Raw genomic sequence first — 17,718 nt, forward strand, 5'->3', positions numbered from 1 at the left:
CCAGTGCCTCACCACCCTCACAGTAAAGAACTTCTTCCTTACATCTAACCTAAGTCTACCTTCTTTCAGTTTAAAGCCATTACCCCTTGTCCTATCACTACCTGCCCTTGTAAAAAGTCCCTCTCTGGCTTTCCTGTAGGCCCCCTTTAGGTACTGGAAGGCTGCTATAATGTCTCCCCAGAGCCTTCTCTTCTCCAGGCTGAACAAGCCCGACTCTCTCAGCCTATCTTCATAGGAGAGGTGCTCCAGCCCTCTGATCATCTTTGCGGCCCTCCTCTGGACTTGCTCCAACAAGTCCATGTCCTTCTTACACTGGAGCCCCCAGAGCTGAACGCAGTACTGCAGGTGGGGTCTCATGAGAGCGGAGTAGCGGGGCAGAATCACCTCCCTCAACCTGCTGGTTACGCTGCTTTTGATGCAGCCTGGGATACAGTTGGCTTTCTGGGCTGCAAATGCACATTGCCAGGTCATGTTGAGCTTCTTGTCAACCAACACCCCCAAGTCCTTCTCCTCAGGGCTGCTCTCAATCCGTTCTCTGCCCAGCCTGTATTTGTGCTTGGGATTGCCCAAACCCATGTGCAGGACCTTGCACTTGGCCTTGTTGAACTTCTTACAATTAGTGCATCTGTTATGATCTGAAAAGGAGATATTTGTATTTCTTGTATCCCTTTAACTCCAAATGATCCAGGGTTTGTAGTCAAAACCCAGATCTTTCTACAGCCATCTGATCTATTCTAGATCTCTTTTGGTTTTTGGATCAGAGCTGAGGCAATCTTCTTTTACAAATTTGTGCTGCAGTCTACTAAAAGAGCTGTTCCTTGCCAGGAGAATATTACATACAGTTCTGAGAAAAATGAACAGAGTCAGCTTGTTTGAGAGCTAACTGATGCTTACTCACAACACTGATAAGCCTGACATTTACTGAGAAGTGGCACAATTCTCAGTCCAATGAAAAATCCCAAGAGGATGTTTTTTTCAGTGATGCTTCACATTCTATTGACTCAGGATAAGCTGGAGTCTTCTAAAGTATTTTACTCAAAAAAAAATAATAATGTGGAGCCCAACTCCTCCGCTTCAATTACATACAAATGTACTAGCCTTCCTTGGCACATTTGTTAATGATTGTGGTATGTTTAATGATGCTCTACAAGTTCTCAGTGCCTTATGTGTCATATTTCATTCCTGTAGTGTATTAAAAGCACTTATGCAAGAGTTCTTGGTGCCTTGATTGCAATTACAAAAATTATACTTGGAATAATGCCACTTAGCACCTCCACATAAAAGCCAAAGCTTGTGCTGAATTACCTGTTTGTGATATTAGGCAGTGTTCTGGCTGTTAGTGTAGTCTTGCATGTTGGTCTGTGCTTTGGCTTTCTGTAGCATCCACAATATCTGGCCATGCAGGATTCTTCTGGAATAGGCCCTGCCTGAAAAAGACTGTCAGAAGGCTTTCGAACGTTCAAGTAGATTATGTCAAGCAGTTCTCTTTTGATCATTATTATAAAGATATGTTCAAATAATTCTGAAATATTAGTGATGCAAAATTTTCATTACAGACACTGTGATAATTAGCTTCTACCATATCATACTCCTTATCTAGGAATTCCATTATTCTGCTTTTAATCATCATTTTGATCAACTTTCAATGTACAAAGCTGTTTCTCTGGCTCATCTTACATCCTTTTAAAGAAGACAAGAAACCCAAATAGTGGCTAAGAATTTTCTGACAAAAATGTTTTTCAGGAAAAAAAAAATTCTTATTTATCAAAACTTGATCTTTTCACAGGAACTTATGTTCCAGATGTCAAGAGTTGCAAAATCCATCACTTCAGGTGGTAGTTTGTTCCCAAATTTAATCATCACTGCTGTTAAAAAATGTGTGTTTCATTTCTAGTTTGAATCACTTTCATTTTTCAGCCCTTAGTCTTTCTTCTGTCTCTGCTAGATTAAAAAGTGTTGGTTGATATTTTCCCCTTGTGAAAGCATTTATCGAATTGCCCCACAATTGAGCTGTTTAAGTTTCCCAGTTACATGTTCTTCTCTCCTCATATACTTTTTATGGCTCTTCTGCCCCCAATCTAATCTTTCAACAGCTTTAAATGTGAACATCAGAATTAGATATACTAGTGGTTTCAATGATGCTGTACCCAGAGGTTGAACGGATTCCTTATTTCTAATCACTTCTCCCATTTTATCACGCTTTTACCTTGAGCGTTTGTGGTGAGCTCCTTGCCCATTAAGACCTCCTAAGTCATAACCATTGCACTCCAAGACAGAGTTTTCTGTTCTGTAAGAGCAGCCCATATTCTCTGTTGGTTCACTGACTGCCTTTTCTTGAACTTACTCCTCTTCTACCTTGCATAATATTAAGTAGAGAGCAGGCTCTCTTCTTGGATGTTCAGGATCTAATAGTTCTGAAAAGCAGTCACACTGTGTTTCTATAAATTGGTTCCCTAACCTTTCTTCATTATATTGATTTATTTATGCATAATAGAGGTCCCCATGTTTAGTATTTCACCTCTCAACATTAAGCACTCAGTCTTCTTTCTCTGGTGACTGATGGGATAACTCTACTCATATATTTACATTCTTACTGCCAGTTTCAGTTTATAGTCTTTTCCAGTAAGACTTTTAGTCTGACTAGATTCCTTAAAACATTTTCTTTGATATAAAAAAAAATCTTTCACTTTTTTGACTAATACTCTCTTGCCTGTAGGTTACAGCAACATACTATGGTGTACTATTGTTTTTGTCACTGGGATTTACTGTTTTCTGCTGTGTCATGATCTGATTTTATTACCTGTGTTTTACTTCATCTAGCTTTTTTTTTTTTTTTAATTTAAAACAAAGTTTTTATAGACATGCATTTGTAGTTCTTAATTTGGGGGGCACCTTTGTTTAGCTTTAGTCCAATGTCATTTTGATATAATAAAATTTCACCTATGAACTGTTCCTATCCCTGTACTAAGCTTTTTCTCTGGCTAGATACACAAAGTATTTTTGTTTTACCAACCCTTAGCAATCTGTTTGCCTTAGCTCATGACAGATTTCCCCCAGCTCCCACTTAATTAAACACATCATATATGTTTTCCTTGTGAAAAGTCTGATTTCACTTTTGACTTTTGATGGAGACCATCACCTCCGGATAGCATCTTCTTCCCCTTTGCCTAATTGGAGTTGTGTGTATAACTGGAAGGATTTCAGAGAAACTGTCAACAGTACCCTGGGGCTAATCTTCTAGCCAGCAGTCTGACTTTGCCTTTCAGGATCCTTCACTTGCATTTCCCTTTAAAATTTGTGACATGCAGTTGGACCTCATGCTCCTCCCCAGCACTTTCTAGCATCCACCTAGGTGTCTCATAAAAGACCGCTTCATATTCTGCCTATAAGTCAGCAAACTTCTGTCATCACATGTGCGGCTGCCGGTGTGCTCCTGGTATTTAAATTCCCATCAGCACAGTAGACCAAAAGTTCTCGACAGAATATGTATTTTCAGATACAGCCTTCTTGGAGTTGTCAGCTTGCTTTTCCTCAGCTGGAAGGCAGCTTCCTACTATGTTAATACTAGGCTGTGCTATGCTATGCTATTCTATGCTATGCTAAACTATCCATTGTCAGAGGAGGCTGAGCCTCCTCGAAGGTGAGAGGAGAACAAGCAAGTCTGAGCTTGGCCTAGTCCCTTATGTCCTTTTACACTGTTTCTGTGCCTTATATTTTCCTGTCTTTGTTTCTCCAGATTAGAAACTCTGGCCTCAAACTGCTCTGGGTATGTGCTGAGAGCTATGTGGGCAATGAAGACAGTAGCTGAAGCAATTACTGAAGCATTAGTGACTTCCCTGGAAGCTCTTGGAAGGCAGGTAGGATCGCTGAGCACTACAGAAAGGCAAACACAGTTTACTTTTTTGAAAAAGGGAAATCAGGGAATTAGAGACCACTTTCACCAGAAATAAGTCTGAAAAAATATTACGTGATCAATTTAAAGCAAGTAGAAGATAAAAAGGAAAAAAACAAACATAGATTTACCAAGAATAAATCATGCGATCTTACTGTAATTTCCTTCTTTGAGAAAATAATGTCTAGTAGATGAAGAGGAGGCAGCAGATGGGACATATTTTGCTTTAGGAAAGCTTTTGAAACTGTTCCACTTGATTCTCTCAGAAGCAGACTAAAGAAATATGGTCTATATCAGTGTGCCCAGTATTTCTGGCTGGGTGAGACACTTACCTTGTTTCTGTATAAGGGAGAGACCATATGTTGCAGCCCTTCCTCTAATGCATAACTGTATTGTGCAAGCATAGAAAAGCCAGTGCTTCCTGGGGCAATGAGATTTATTGCATATGTGCAGACAGATTCACATACTGCCATGAACAGAGGCACTAAGTGGGCTCCCGGCAAAGATGGCCCGCAGTATACTCAAAATAGTCCATCAAGCGGGCAGCCCTCCTCCCTGTGGACTTGAGTCTGGTTCCAGAAAGGGGTGAGGGAGACCACAGCCAAATTCATTGTCCTAGCAGGTGCTGTGCAGTTCATAGCTTGAGGTTCATCATTTAGAAGGTACGTGATATTACTGTAATGTGGGTGGCAATGGTGCACTGTCAGATTGGGAGGTTATTTTGACTGGAGTCCTGCTGGCGTGTGTCCTGGGCCCAGTTCTATTCAGTTTTTTAATTAATGACCTATAAGATTTAACAAAGAACTCACTCATAAAATTTGTGGATAAACCAAGATGCACTTTGAAGGTCAGGATCAGACTTCCAATGATTTTGAGAAACTGGAGAAGGTGATCCAGAAATCAATAGTATGAAATAAAAAGAAACAAGTGCCATGTGCCACATTTATGAAAGAGGAAAGAAATATCAAAATATAAAAAAAGGTATAACTGACTGCCTGAAGCATGCCAGGAAAAGATATGGGAATTAGAGAAAATAAAAACTTAAACATGAGTGAGCAATCATGAAACTCTCATACCGGGAGATGTTGATGAAATGTATTAAAACATGAGAGAAAGTCTCATTTTCTGCAGTGCTGTTGAGGCCTTTGCTGGACTTTTGTGTCCACACTTAGTGCTAGAGGGATCTGGTGATGTGAATGATGTGGGTACTGACAACAGAGGAATGAGTAGGAAAGGAATTTTGAAAGTGGAATCACAGTGTTATAAATTGCCACAGTACCAGACAAGCAGATTCTTAGTCATTGGTGAGGTAGTTTTTACAGGAGAGATAAGCTATATAAATCAATGTGAAACTAGATTGCAAACTAGGTTTTAACATTCAAAAGCAATGAGGTATTTTTATAGTTGACGGTTGTGGAAACTCACCAAATAAGCAACAGCACATGGTTCAAGATCGCAACTCCTCTTCAAGAGAAATAAGAAAATTCTTGTAATTTAGAAAAATGGAAGGAACTGAAATCAATAACATTGAGGAAGGAAATAGCAAAGAATGGTCTCAGCAATTAAAGTCCCAGCTAAGCAGGCCCCATGAAAAATGGGCAACTAGATCAATACAAAATGTAGAAATATATCTATACAAATGCTGCAACTCTGAAACCTAGAAGAAGTGAACTAGATTGTCTGATTTTAAAGGAAGTTATTGACATAATAAATGCCTCAGAAACTTGGCAGAAGGGTAGGAAACTGTAATAATAGGGAACAAATTATAGAGGAAGGCTGGAAAGGGGTGCATTAGTGGTGAAGCAGTGGAGAGTATGAGGAATTGTCCCTAAATGAAGTTTCAGCAGAGGACATTTTGGAACAAATCAATAAAATGAACAGTAAGAAGGCACCAAGATAAGATGATACTCAATCAAGAGTTCTGAAAGACCTCAAACACTAGATTAAGAGAAAGCTAAATGTAGCATGAAAAGTGTCATTTAAGTTGACCACACTGCAAGAAGGATGGAAAGTGGCAAATGTGTCTTCAGCCTTGAGAAAAAGGACTCCAGGACAAATGTGGAAAACCACAGATCAGTAAATCTCACTTCCAAACTGAGTAAGTGGGTAAAAACTACAATAATAAAGAAGAGAACGAGTAGACAATTTCATAAATGTGATTTATTTGGAAAAAGTCATTACAGTTCTTGCAGAAGGAGACCATGTCTCATAAATCTATTTGAACTCTTTGAAGATGTCAACAAGCTTGTAGGTAAGGCTGATCTAGTTGATAAAGTGTGTATGGACTTCCAAACAAATGTCAATAAGTCTTTCTGCAAAGACTCTTCAAGTAGTTAAGCTGAGATAATAAGATGTCCTCTTGTAAGTAAATAAGACGGAGACAAAATGGGACAAAAAGTGGGAGAAAAGATCAGTTTTCCCAGTGAAAGGAGCTCTACAGCTTAGTCATGCAACTGTTTGATTTAGGACCTGTGCTTTTCAATATCCTTATAAATGATTTGGAAAGGGGGGTGAATATTGCAGGTGATATCCACAAGGTTTGTGGATGACACAGAATTAGCTGAGATGGTCAAATTTGACCTTGAGAAGCGAGGCAGATGGTTCTCATGGCAGTGAGTGACTGTGTCAGAAACAGCATGTGAAAGTCAATGCTAATCAATGCAAAGTAGTTTGTCTGGGAATATACATATTCAATTATATATTGTACGTATTCAATTATGGATTGGACATTACATTGTTATCACTCAGAAATAGAGTTGCTGTAGGATAGCTCTATGGAAACATCGATGCAGTGACCACAGCAATAAAAAATTCAAACTGAATGAGAGAAATTTTTAGAAAAGGAAAAAGGGAAAAGAAAAATATGATTATGTGATTATGTCACTGTATAAATGTTTGGCAAACTCACGTATAGATTAATATGTGCAGTTCTGTTCCTCCTTTCTTCATAAAGAATTGAATAGAACTAAAAACGATGGGTGGGAGTTATTTAGCTCAGAGATTTAGACACCTAAATTTAGATTTCTACCTGTAGGTGTCAATCTATGAGGTAGATATAAAAACTCCAACAGTAAATCAAAGCTTTTTAATCTGAATTCCACCCACAAAAAATGGATGAGGACAGAATGGTTTTCATATCAGGACAGAGAAAATAGTCAGGCATGGGACAGAGATCTTGAGATCTCCTAGCTAGCTAGGAAACAATGAAGAGGGGATGGCTATTATTTTTAACAGTAGGAGAAGTTAAGGATACCCCATGAAATTATGAGGCATCAGGTCTAAACCAAGAAGTCATACATTCTCATATAACTTATTATTCAATTGTAGAAGTTAATGCCAGATACTGTTGCGTAGTTCAAAAGTATAAATGAATTAAGAATTTCTGGAAGGCTGGTGATGTGCTGGTTTTGGCTAGGGTAGAGTTAATTTTCTTCATAGTAGCTGGTATGGGGCTATGTTTTGGATTTGTGCTGAAAGCAGTGTTGATAACACAGGGATGTTTTCGTTGCTGCTGAGCAGTGCTTGCACAGAGTCAAGGCCTTTTCTGCTTCTCACCCCACCCCACCAGTGAGGAGGCTGGGGGGGGGCACAAGAAGTTGGGAGGGGACACAGCTGGGACAGCTGACCCTGACTGACCCAAGGGATATTCCATGCCATATGACATCATGCTCAGCATGTAAAGCTGGGGGGAGAAGAAGGAAGGGGGTATGTTTGGAGTTACAGCGTTTGTCTTCCCAAGCAACCGTTACACGTGATGGAGCCCTGCTTTCCAGGAGATGGCTGCCCATGGGAATGAATTCCTTGTTTTGCTTTGCTTGTGCGTGCAGCTTTTGCTTTACCTATTAAACTGTCCTTTATCTCAACCCATGAGTTTTCTCACTTTTACTCTTCTGATTCTCTCCCCCATCCCACCAGGGGGGAGTGAGCAAGCGGCTGTGTGGGGCTTAGTTGCCGGCTGGGGTTAAACCATGACAGATGGGAAGTCAGTGTCCTGCCAAACAGAATTACGAAGGCTCATTCAACTGTCAAAAGCCAGGTAGAGGTACGTGGGAAGGACTCCGAGGCAGCTAAGTAGGACAATAAAGGCAATTTCTAAGCCAGAACAGAGACCGTGAGTGAGAAACTGGTGTGCGTCCCACCAATAGCTCTTCTTGTGGTCAGTGGGACACCATGAAGAGAGAACCACAACTGGGATCTCAGGAGTAGAAAGTGTGGTATACTCTAACGTAGACTTTGGGGGAAGGAGAGGGAAAGGGAGAGAGAGAAATCCTGTGCAGAAATTTTAGAAAATGAGAGAGACTGATGATAGCTGTAAAACAACAGCCATTAGCATATGTAATGTCCAGAACATGGAAACAAGAAGCAGTGTTTATAGCTCATGATCTTCAGCACCTCAGAGTTGATGGAATGAAGAAAATCCTAGAAGCCGCTAGCAGTACAGTGTTCCCAGGGCTTGCAGCCATTTACACTCCTGCCTGGGGCTTTGAAATGTAACTACTAGAATTCACTCGCTAAATCTAGTCTTTACTAGAGCAATGCTCTAGTGGTTTTTGAAGGCTTAGATTGCTAACAGCCACATTCAGTCCAGCTTATCTTGCTCTGTCCAAACTCCCTGGGTTTCACTGACCAGTGGTATTTCAGTCATTACTGAAGTTGCAGATGGGTTCCTGAATGCAATCAATAATGACCCGAACATGGTCAGTTTGGATGGATTGTCTCAGAGGAATAGCTAACAAGATATGCAGGGCTGTGGAGAGTAAGGCTGGAGAACATCTCTAGCTCTCCAATGTGGGGCAGAATTGAATGATGAATGTGGCTACCACTGTAGATTAGTTTAGTATAAAGCTGTGTATAGTGGTCCCAAACTTTCCTCTTTCAATCCTGCTTTCATTTTCCATTTTGTTTGGATGTATTTCATCATTCGTTTTGTGCTTTAGAAAAATACTTGTTTCTGTTTTGAGTTACCCCGCTGGCTGTCCCGAGGGCGTTTCCACCAGGCTCTTAAATGGTTGCAGGTACTTTCTGTGTGCTTAGGCAGCCATGAATGTGGCTCCACAGACCTCAAAAGGACTTGGAGTACTCTGGAAAGCAGTATTGCTCATCTGCAGAGTGCAAACTCAGAGAATGATGATTTAATTAGATTGGTAGCACTGCTTAAAAGCAAAATTGGAATCTAATGCAACTGTCTTTAAAATACACTTCAGTGTTACATAAGAAGCCCATAATAAAAATAGAAGTGGAAACCTTTAAACGAGGGTAAATTTGATGGCAACTTTTATATCTTTCATTGTAAAGCATGCTGAGTTGCAGCATGGTAAAATCCATTAGTACTTTGGCGATTTTTTTTTTTTTTAAAGTTGAGAACTATTCATTAGCTCAAAATGAAACTTACTGTAAGAATGTGCAAGTTCTGGTGGGAGCTGCTGTTGCTGATTGAGGAAGTACCATCCTCTCCCAGAGCAACCAAGGGCCTGAGCCTGGTAGAAAAACACTGCAGCCTCCCACTCCTACATGAAATTCCTGCTTTGTTAAGCACCTCAACCAAAGACCATGATCACAAGTGCATTTCTTCAAGTGCCAGTATGAGACTTCAGCAGTTTGCATCCCTTTCTGTCCCCAGTCCCTTTTGATCATGATGTGGCTGCCCAGGAGCCTGGGACGGAGAATGGGGCTGCCTAAAAAATACTTTTCCCAAAACAGGGCTATTCTTACCTGGGATCCACCTTGATCCACTTTTGTGTGTAGCCCCATCATAGTTGTACTGTCACAACCATGGGGCTGTCACAGGAGCTTCTTATGCTGGCACAGCCTCTGAAAGGAAAAGATTTGTAATTACACACAAAAAAGAGAGTGCTCTGAGTAATCTCAGAGCTTTGGTATGCATATGTATGTTCTTCAGTCTCTGGATAGGGATGATCTGCTTTACACGAGTACTTGTCACCATAGCAGGACTTTGAGCTTACTGCCTGATGTTTGTTTGAATTCTGTGACCACAGGACTGTTCCTAGCATTTCTTGCCTTTTCTGACCTAGAAAATATTTACTTATTTTTTATAAATCAGAACTACTATCCCTGGAAAAATTTAATAAGGTATTCTGGTGCCTGTCAGGGAGTTGCCAATGGAAATCAGGGTCAAAACGGTAGCCTGGTTCTGGACTTAATAAGATCGGCTGGTTTTTTTGGGAGAAGTTATTTTAAAGAGTTGGACACTGGGGAATTTTCTGCATTGAGTTAAGAAGAAAACAGCTTTAAAATTTGTTTGTCTGTTTCCCAGCAAATGAGTTTTCTACATGGTTTTGAATTGTTCAGCCAAATGTCTCTGTTTTTTCATGATATGTTTCACAACATATTTGTTACGTCCAGACATAGAATGTTAAATTAATCAAAACCAAAAAATTTATGGAGAAAGCCATTTCACGTCCATCTCTGTCATGAGACTGGCTGCTCTGATAGGGATTAGAGGTTGTTACACTAATGACTTAGACTTTTGTCTCATTGCCAGAGCAATTTCCCAATTTAGAACCTTTTCTTCTGATTAATATTTGTATTCCTCCCACAATTCCTCTTCTTATAGGAACTCGTACTGGGAATTATTCCAGACCTACATAATGTCTCTGAAATCTTTTTATCCCTCTGTTTGCTGATCAGTGGAAAGGATTTTAATGCCAGGTTAGGTAATCGAGATAAATCCTAACTTCATCTAACTTTATCCCTCGACCATGTCTTGGATATTCTAGAAACATTTTTTGTGATCCATAAATAAATTCACATAGGATTTTGATTAATCTTCTTTTTGCTCTTCTTTTTTCAGTGAAGCCTCATTACATTAAATGGGAGATCAAACAGAGTATATTACAACTTCCACTATGCACTAGCTTGTTTAGTGCAACACTTTTGGGGGGGTTGAAACCATCAGTAAGTTCCAAAGACAAAGTTCTGTGCACAGCTGGCCATGTATAATGTATTTTGGTACTATCCTGAAGCAGCAATGGCTTCTAGTACCTGATAATGCTTTCTAGCCCCATCCAGTTGTTTGAATTAGCTTACATAGTGGTGCAAAGTATACATTGATTTAATTCACTTCACTTCTAACTGCAACTTGTTACAAAGAAGAGGGAGTCAAGCTTGTTTAAAGTAGGTCTCTTGCCGGCACTCGAAGCCAGCGAGAGCGTGGATGCCTGTGTGGTTTTGGAGAGGTAGGGCTCCTGACTTGGAGAGCCCCATCACAGCGCTGCACTCCTGAGTGCTACTCCCTGAGCTTCTGTGTGCCCATTTGGGACATTTCATGGCCACAAGCCAGCCACTTCTCATGCACAGTCACTGGGAGAAGTACACACCTAAGGAAAAGCTTCACAAAAACCTACATCCTGGTTAGAAAACTATCTGACCTTGCATATGGGCAATAACAGGGAGCAGGGCTTGAGCCTCTATCTCTTTATCCTTTTTCATTTGTCTCTCTTAAAGCCAGCAGAAGGTTTCAAGCTAACCCAGAAGTCAAAGTTTTCTTACCAAGAAGAAAACTTTGATCTGAGTGACTGCTGAGTGACAACTCTGTACCTCAGAGCCATCAGGTTAAATGAGCCTGGGAAAGATGGTGGCTCCAGCTTGTTAGGAGAACTGGTGGCTCCAGCTTGTTAGGAGAACTGGACTCCATGTTACCCTTGACCGTCCTAATGATAGATAGGATTGGAAAAAACCCCTCCTTTGCTTTGACCCAGAGTTGCTCTTTCCTCTGATGGTTCATTGATTCCTTTTGCTTCCCTTCTCATTTAATAGATTTTTATAAGTTGGGCATTTACAAATCTGCTGCTATTAACATTCAACGTTAGTGGACCTGAGAGCTTCTCTGCCAACTATGTTGGAGCTTCTGAGCCTGCTGATTTAAAAATGTTCATTGCTGATAGATTCTAACATCTCTCTCAGTTACTAATAGACTGGAAAGTATTTCATCATCTTCAAGCAATGAAAGCAAATCATCCTTCTTTCCAAATACCGAATAAAAGTCTGAACACTTCTGCATTTTCTGCATAATCCTTCACAATTCTCCTGTCTGCACCGAGCAGTGACCCCGTACTGTTGCTAGGATTTCTTTTGCAAACACAACTTTCTTGTGCTAAGCTCTGTCAGCCATGGATTTTATTCTGAGGTTTCTTTGTTTCGTGCTTCTGTTCATGTAGGTCAGGAGTTTTCCTGGCTATTGATTCACAACTAGTTATATGCAGTACTAGTGTTTGACATTTCTGTCTTTGTTTTTCTTTGCTGATATCACTACCAAACTTTAACTACGTGAGTCAATTGTTTTAAGATTTTGTGTTGAGTGTCTGACTCAGTCTGATATTTTTCACATTTTTTAAAGTGTCAGGTAAAATGGCAAAAGGATTAGGAAAAAGATACCATTTTTCCAATGTTTTAAATACATACATATATCTTTGTTATATATGTTTAATATTGAATATATCTATAAAAATAAAAACCTCAACAGCAATGCCATATTGTCCACTTCTGACAAGCTAGAGTCTTAATATTTGAATTAAGGGCTTGAAATTGAGGAAAGGAATAACCCCGGTGAAAGATGTGCATTTTTGCTTTTCCTTTGAAATCTGACATGTCCCGAGTCTCTCACCATGTCAGTCTATGTATGTTCAGCTGAGACTTGCCAGTGTTCAGCTATGTATTCCACAGAGACCTTGTCCAACAACAAGCACCACTCCTGGCTTCAGGCCTGAGCAAGATTTTACCTGCAGCACACAGCAGAGGAGCCAGTATGTGCCGGCAGACCTCAGAAGCAAGGCAGGTAGGAGGACTTAGAAGGTAATCAGATGGAAAGTAGGAAGAGAAGCAAAAATAGCTGGCCAGGCACAGGTAGGGCCAGGGAAATTCTGCAGGATGGAGGTGGAAAGATCATTCAAGCATGTTGCCTGTTAAGAACATGGAATGGAGCCCAGCACCACGCAGTGCCTCCTTTGCAGGTCTGGCAGCAAATACGTGAAACCACCAGCACAGCATGTGCATTCAGACTCAGTCTACTTAAGGTCTTTATAAAGGATGACAATATCATACTGTTACCGGTAACCTCATTTTTTGTAGATACCAGGCCACAGAAGGGGATGAGGATACCAGAATGCTGTCTTCTTCAGCAGCAGTATCTGGGTAAGAGGGTCCAGGCAGGGCTACCTGTGCTCCCTCCATCTGGAGAGGCATCTTGATACAACGTCAGTGGGGCTGGAGGTAAGGCAAGCAGTAAAAGAGGGTTTACACATTATGGCATGATCACTGAAGTTCAGGTGGCAAATCAGCCCTCTCTTTAAAAAGCTATTCATGCTCCCCAGACTCTTGTGTACCTTGTGCTTCATCACCATATGTCAGAGATCCTCATTCCTTTATCAAAGCTGTTATCTCTCATTCACTCCAGCCTCTTCACACCACGATGCTGTCGCTGGATGGATGTATTGGCTTTGTGTGGCAAGGTTTTGGTAGTGGAGGGGGGGCAGGTTACAGGGGTGGCTTCTGTGAGAAGCTGCTATAAGCTTCCCCTATGTCCGATATAGCCAGCTCTAAGATGGACCCACTGCCGGCCAAGGCCGAGCCCATCAGCGATAGTGGTAACGCCTCTGTGATAACATATTTAAGAAGGGAAAAAAGTTGCTGGGACAGACAGAAATGGCAGCTGGAGAGAGGAGTAAGAACATGTAAGAGAAACAACCCTGCAGACCCCCAGGTCAGTGAAGAAGGAGGGGGAGGAGATGCTCCAGGCGCCGGAGCAGAGATTCCCCTGCAGCCTGTGGTGAAGACCATGGTGAGGCAGGCTGCCCCCCTGCAGCCCAGGGAGGTCCACGGTGGAGCAGATATCCACCTGCAGCCCGGGGAGGACCCCACACCGGAGCAGGTGGGTTCCTGAAGGAGGCTGTGACCCCATGGGAAGCCCACGCTGGAGCAGGCTCCTGGCAGGACCTGCGGATCTGTGGAGAGAGGAGCCCACGGAGCAGATTTTCTGGCAGGACTTGTGACCCCGTGGGGGACCCACGCTGGAGCAGTGCGCTCCTGAAGGACTGCACGCCATGGAAGGGACCCATGCTGGAGCAGTTCGTGAAGAACTGCAGCCCGTGGGAAGGACCCACGTTGGAGAAGTTCGTGGAGGACTGTCTCCCGTGGGAGGGACCCCACGCTGGAGCAGGGGAAGAGTGTGAGGAGTCCTGCCCCTGAGGAGGATGAAGCAGCAGAAATAATGTGTGATGAACTGACTGTAAACCCCATTCCCCATCCCCCTGTGCTGCCGTGCGGGGGGCTAGGTAGAGAATCCGGGAGTGAAGTTGTGCTTGGGAAGAACGGAGGGGTAGAGGGAAGGTGTTCTGAGATTTGGTTTTATTTCTCATTATCCTACTCTGGTTGATTGGTAATAAATTGAGTTAATTTTCCCCAAGTTGAGTCTGTTTCGCCCGTGACGGTAATTGGTGAGTGATCTCTCCTGTCCTTATCTCGACCCACGAGCCCTTTGTTATATTTTTTTTCTCTCCCCTGTCCAGCTGAGGAGGGGGGAGTGATAGAACAGCTTTGGTGGGCACCTGGCGTCCAGCCAGGGTCAACCCACCACAATGGAGTATATGGGCAGGTAAACACGCGGAATACATGCATGTAGAGATACATGCATGCAGCTACTCCTACATGGACTAACAAACCCCTGCTGTAGTGCTGTGTCCTCTCCCTCTGTTCACTTGTGTTTGCTTTGGACTGTAAATTCCTATGACCACAGGCTATTAACTGACAATCCAGAAGATTATCCAGGAAAAGGATATATATTTATCCTATGCTGTAAGGTTTTTCCATAGCACCCACTACAGGTCACAATATGTGAGCAGAGAGAGTCCATGGCCCTTTGATTTGTCAGAGTAGGATGGTTTTTGTGCTCTTTGTACCTTAAAGCCCAGTAGCTTTCTTTTCTCATAACTACAGTTACAGCACTTTTGATCTGAAGGGCTTTTCCTTAGTGAACGTTTCTCTTGTACTCGCGCCACTCTATCTCTTCATTTTCATTATTAGCAGATGGATCATGAGTCCCAGTTCTTTCCTTCCATCCTTCCTGCCAAGACATCTCCGGTGCCTAGGCATATTTTGTGGATAGTTAATCTTGCGCTACTTTTCTTCCAGTGATTTTGATGAATTTTATCTATGTACATAAAATTATTTTGTGAGTGACACTTTCCATTAAAAAAATTATGTTGAAAGTTAGGTTTACTAACCTGATTCCAGTGAAACACTTCATGCTTCCTTTTTTCAAATTTGAACTTCATTATTATTTTTCTGTAATCCGCTTTTAATTGTAAGTACCCAGCATTCTGCTAGTTCACGCGGCACCAAATGACACAAGGTTGCTCTGGAGTGCTCCAGCGAGTGTCTTCTGGGGAATATTGAAATTCCATGGAAACAACATGAGAACCATTATCTGAAACAGCATCTTCAGGCAAACCATATGGGGTGAAATATTCTGCACTGCTTCGATAATCCAAGCACAGATATGTTCACTGGTAACTCTGCAGTAAGCATCAGTCATTTGCTTTGTCTGTGCAGTATTAATGAGCCATTTCAATAGACAGCAGGTTCCAACTATATTTGCTGCATATTCATGTTGCTTCCTTCAAGTTGTTTCAAAACTCTTTCCACTAGATTAACTAGAAAGTCTCAGTTATTCTGTCAACTGCTGGGGTACCAAAGATATGGACTATCCTGTCCTTTCCAGCCTTGGCTGAAGAGTGGAGCTAGTAGTTGGAGGAGAGATGGTGTACTAGGCACGCTGCCTTTGCCGAGCCTTCCTCCAGCGGGGAGGCTTTGCTGCTGCTTCCAGCACTGTTTGCTGAGGCTACTTCTTTCTGTGCATGTAAAACCTCCTTATTGCTTTCTGGTTCATCTGTCATACAGGGGTTGTGGTTGTTAGCAAGCAATGGAGCCTTAAGATGCTTTTTGCAGATGGGCACACATTATTATGGTGGAGGAGTGAAAATATGCAAAGCCCGGAATAGGGAGCACAAAGGGAAGAGCTGTATGTTTTGACTAGGCTGATTTGTGCTGTGCCTGTAAACATCTCTCGGTGATGCTGTTGTGATATGGTCAGGGGAGCTGAAACACTCCAGACATTGGTCTAGGTACCTACAGAGCCTCCCCATGCATGAATATGGCATTTTCCGTGGGGCATAAACATTCAAAAAAATTCCTACACAAAAGTTTTGAAAACCATAATGCACACAGAAGCCTCTGGGGGGGCACTGAAAGCCGAACAGAGGGCTCTGGTTAGTACTCAAAGCCACACGGAAGGCTTCAGGGGGCACCAGAAGTCACCTGAAATTTAAGAAATACTTTAAATTACTCCCTGTTCTCTTTGTGAGCATTCAGAAACACAGTCCTTTAATCTTAGTGCCTGGTTCTGATAGCTACATGGAGCTTAACCTGGACAGCAGCTTAGAAAAAAATTATAAATAGATTAGTATGGTTACTTACAGGTCTTTCAAAGGAAAGACACTCACACCACAAATCTTGAACTAACCACTTCCCAAGCAAGGGAACTCACATATTTAAACAGAACCACAAGGGTAATTAAAAGAGACTGGAGGTTGCCAGCACCAAACTACATTGGCTGAGGTGCTGGTTGATGGGAGGGCGGGGAAAGAGGGGTTTTTAATTTCAGCCCTTTTTTTTGTGCTACATCCATTTTACCAAAAAAGTAGAAAGTGAGCACATGATTTATCCAGCAGGACGGAGCCAGTGGTGCTGTGGTTGAGGGGAGGCGAAGGACGGCAGCCGAGGGCTGGAGGCAGCAGCCACATCCTCAAGCTGAGTTTGTTGCTGTGATTGTGTCAGGGCTGCTGGGGGAAGAGCTGGGGGAAGAGCTACAGGTGAGGGGTGTTTTTCCTTCTTTTTTGGGAACAATCTTCTGAAGGGAAAGAGCACAGACTAATGAATAGCACAGATGTCTGTAAGTCTGTCCTGCACCCTTTCAAGTCCTTATATTTCTTTTTATGTGTTGTTAGAAGCAAGTTTTATTGTATTGCCTTTTCCTTGTCTGTAAAAAATGAACCAATAAAGTTACACCGTCTCACCTCTGAGGCCTTGCTGGCTGGCTCCTTTTCTCACATCAGTCGATGCCCTACCCTGAGTTCCCACTGCCCCTCCGGAGCAGGTACGACATCAGTTGGCCGTGCTGGTCCTTTTCTTTCTGTCTCTAGAAACTGCAGTAATTTTAAGCGTCTCCCCTTGGAGCTGGAGCAGCTTCTCTATTGCCAGGGGCAGATGTCCCTCTGCCTTGGCACAGGCTCTTCCTCAGGGCTGCGGGGATGGAGGGCAGCCGCAAGGGCTTTTGCATCCTGTGCTGTGGTGGGAGGCACGCTCTCCCTAGCTGAGGCTCTTTGTCCCCCTCACCTTTTTCTCCAGAGGTTGTCTCCAGGTGCTGTGGAGGTGCCTGGTCTCCGCAGCACGCTTCAACCACGCTGGTGCAGAGTGTGTGTGGGGTTTCATTCCCGTGTGTGTGATCACTTGGTCCTCTGTTAGGGTCTGTGGGCATTCTTGGATTGCAGGGATATGTGGCAGAGAGGAGGGTGGGTGAGACCGGGAGCGCTTGCACCATGAGTGTCAGCCTCTTCTCCAAAAAGGGCCGTTGGTCTGGTTCCCGAGGTGGGAATGGAGCCACCATGGGCAGCGGTGCACTGGAGTGGGTGAGCTCCTGGTTGCTGGGGCTGAGCTCTGCAGCACCCAGGGCCTGTCCCCTGCGCTGGTGTGTGGACACCCCACGGAGGGTGGCTGGAAGGGGGGGTGCCTGTGGGCATGAGGGTCCTGATAGG

The 17,718-nt window shown here is 42.8% G+C and overlaps 1 protein-coding gene across 5 annotated transcripts in view; it reads left to right on the forward strand.

The window, feature by feature from the left end:
• Positions 1-17,718, forward strand: part of LOC128155006 (uncharacterized) — a 53,341-nt gene that overhangs the window by 16,899 nt on the left and 18,724 nt on the right. For 3 of the 5 annotated variants that reach the window (XR_008239503.1, XR_008239502.1, XR_008239504.1), the window contains one exon: positions 3,737-9,248. Coding sequence is in view for 2 of the 5 variants with exons in the window: in XM_052816413.1 (XP_052672373.1) it covers positions 3,737-3,857; positions 16,633-16,776 (265 nt within the window). In the remaining 3 variants the exon portion in view is untranslated. Of the gene's footprint in view, positions 1-3,736; positions 9,249-16,632; positions 16,777-17,718 lie in introns of those variants that run through there. The other 2 variants (XM_052816413.1, XM_052816414.1) reach the window with 1 other exon arrangement.

This window comes from Harpia harpyja, chromosome 20, assembly GCF_026419915.1.
Source record: "Harpia harpyja isolate bHarHar1 chromosome 20, bHarHar1 primary haplotype, whole genome shotgun sequence".
Classification (NCBI taxonomy): domain Eukaryota; kingdom Metazoa; phylum Chordata; class Aves; order Accipitriformes; family Accipitridae; genus Harpia; species Harpia harpyja.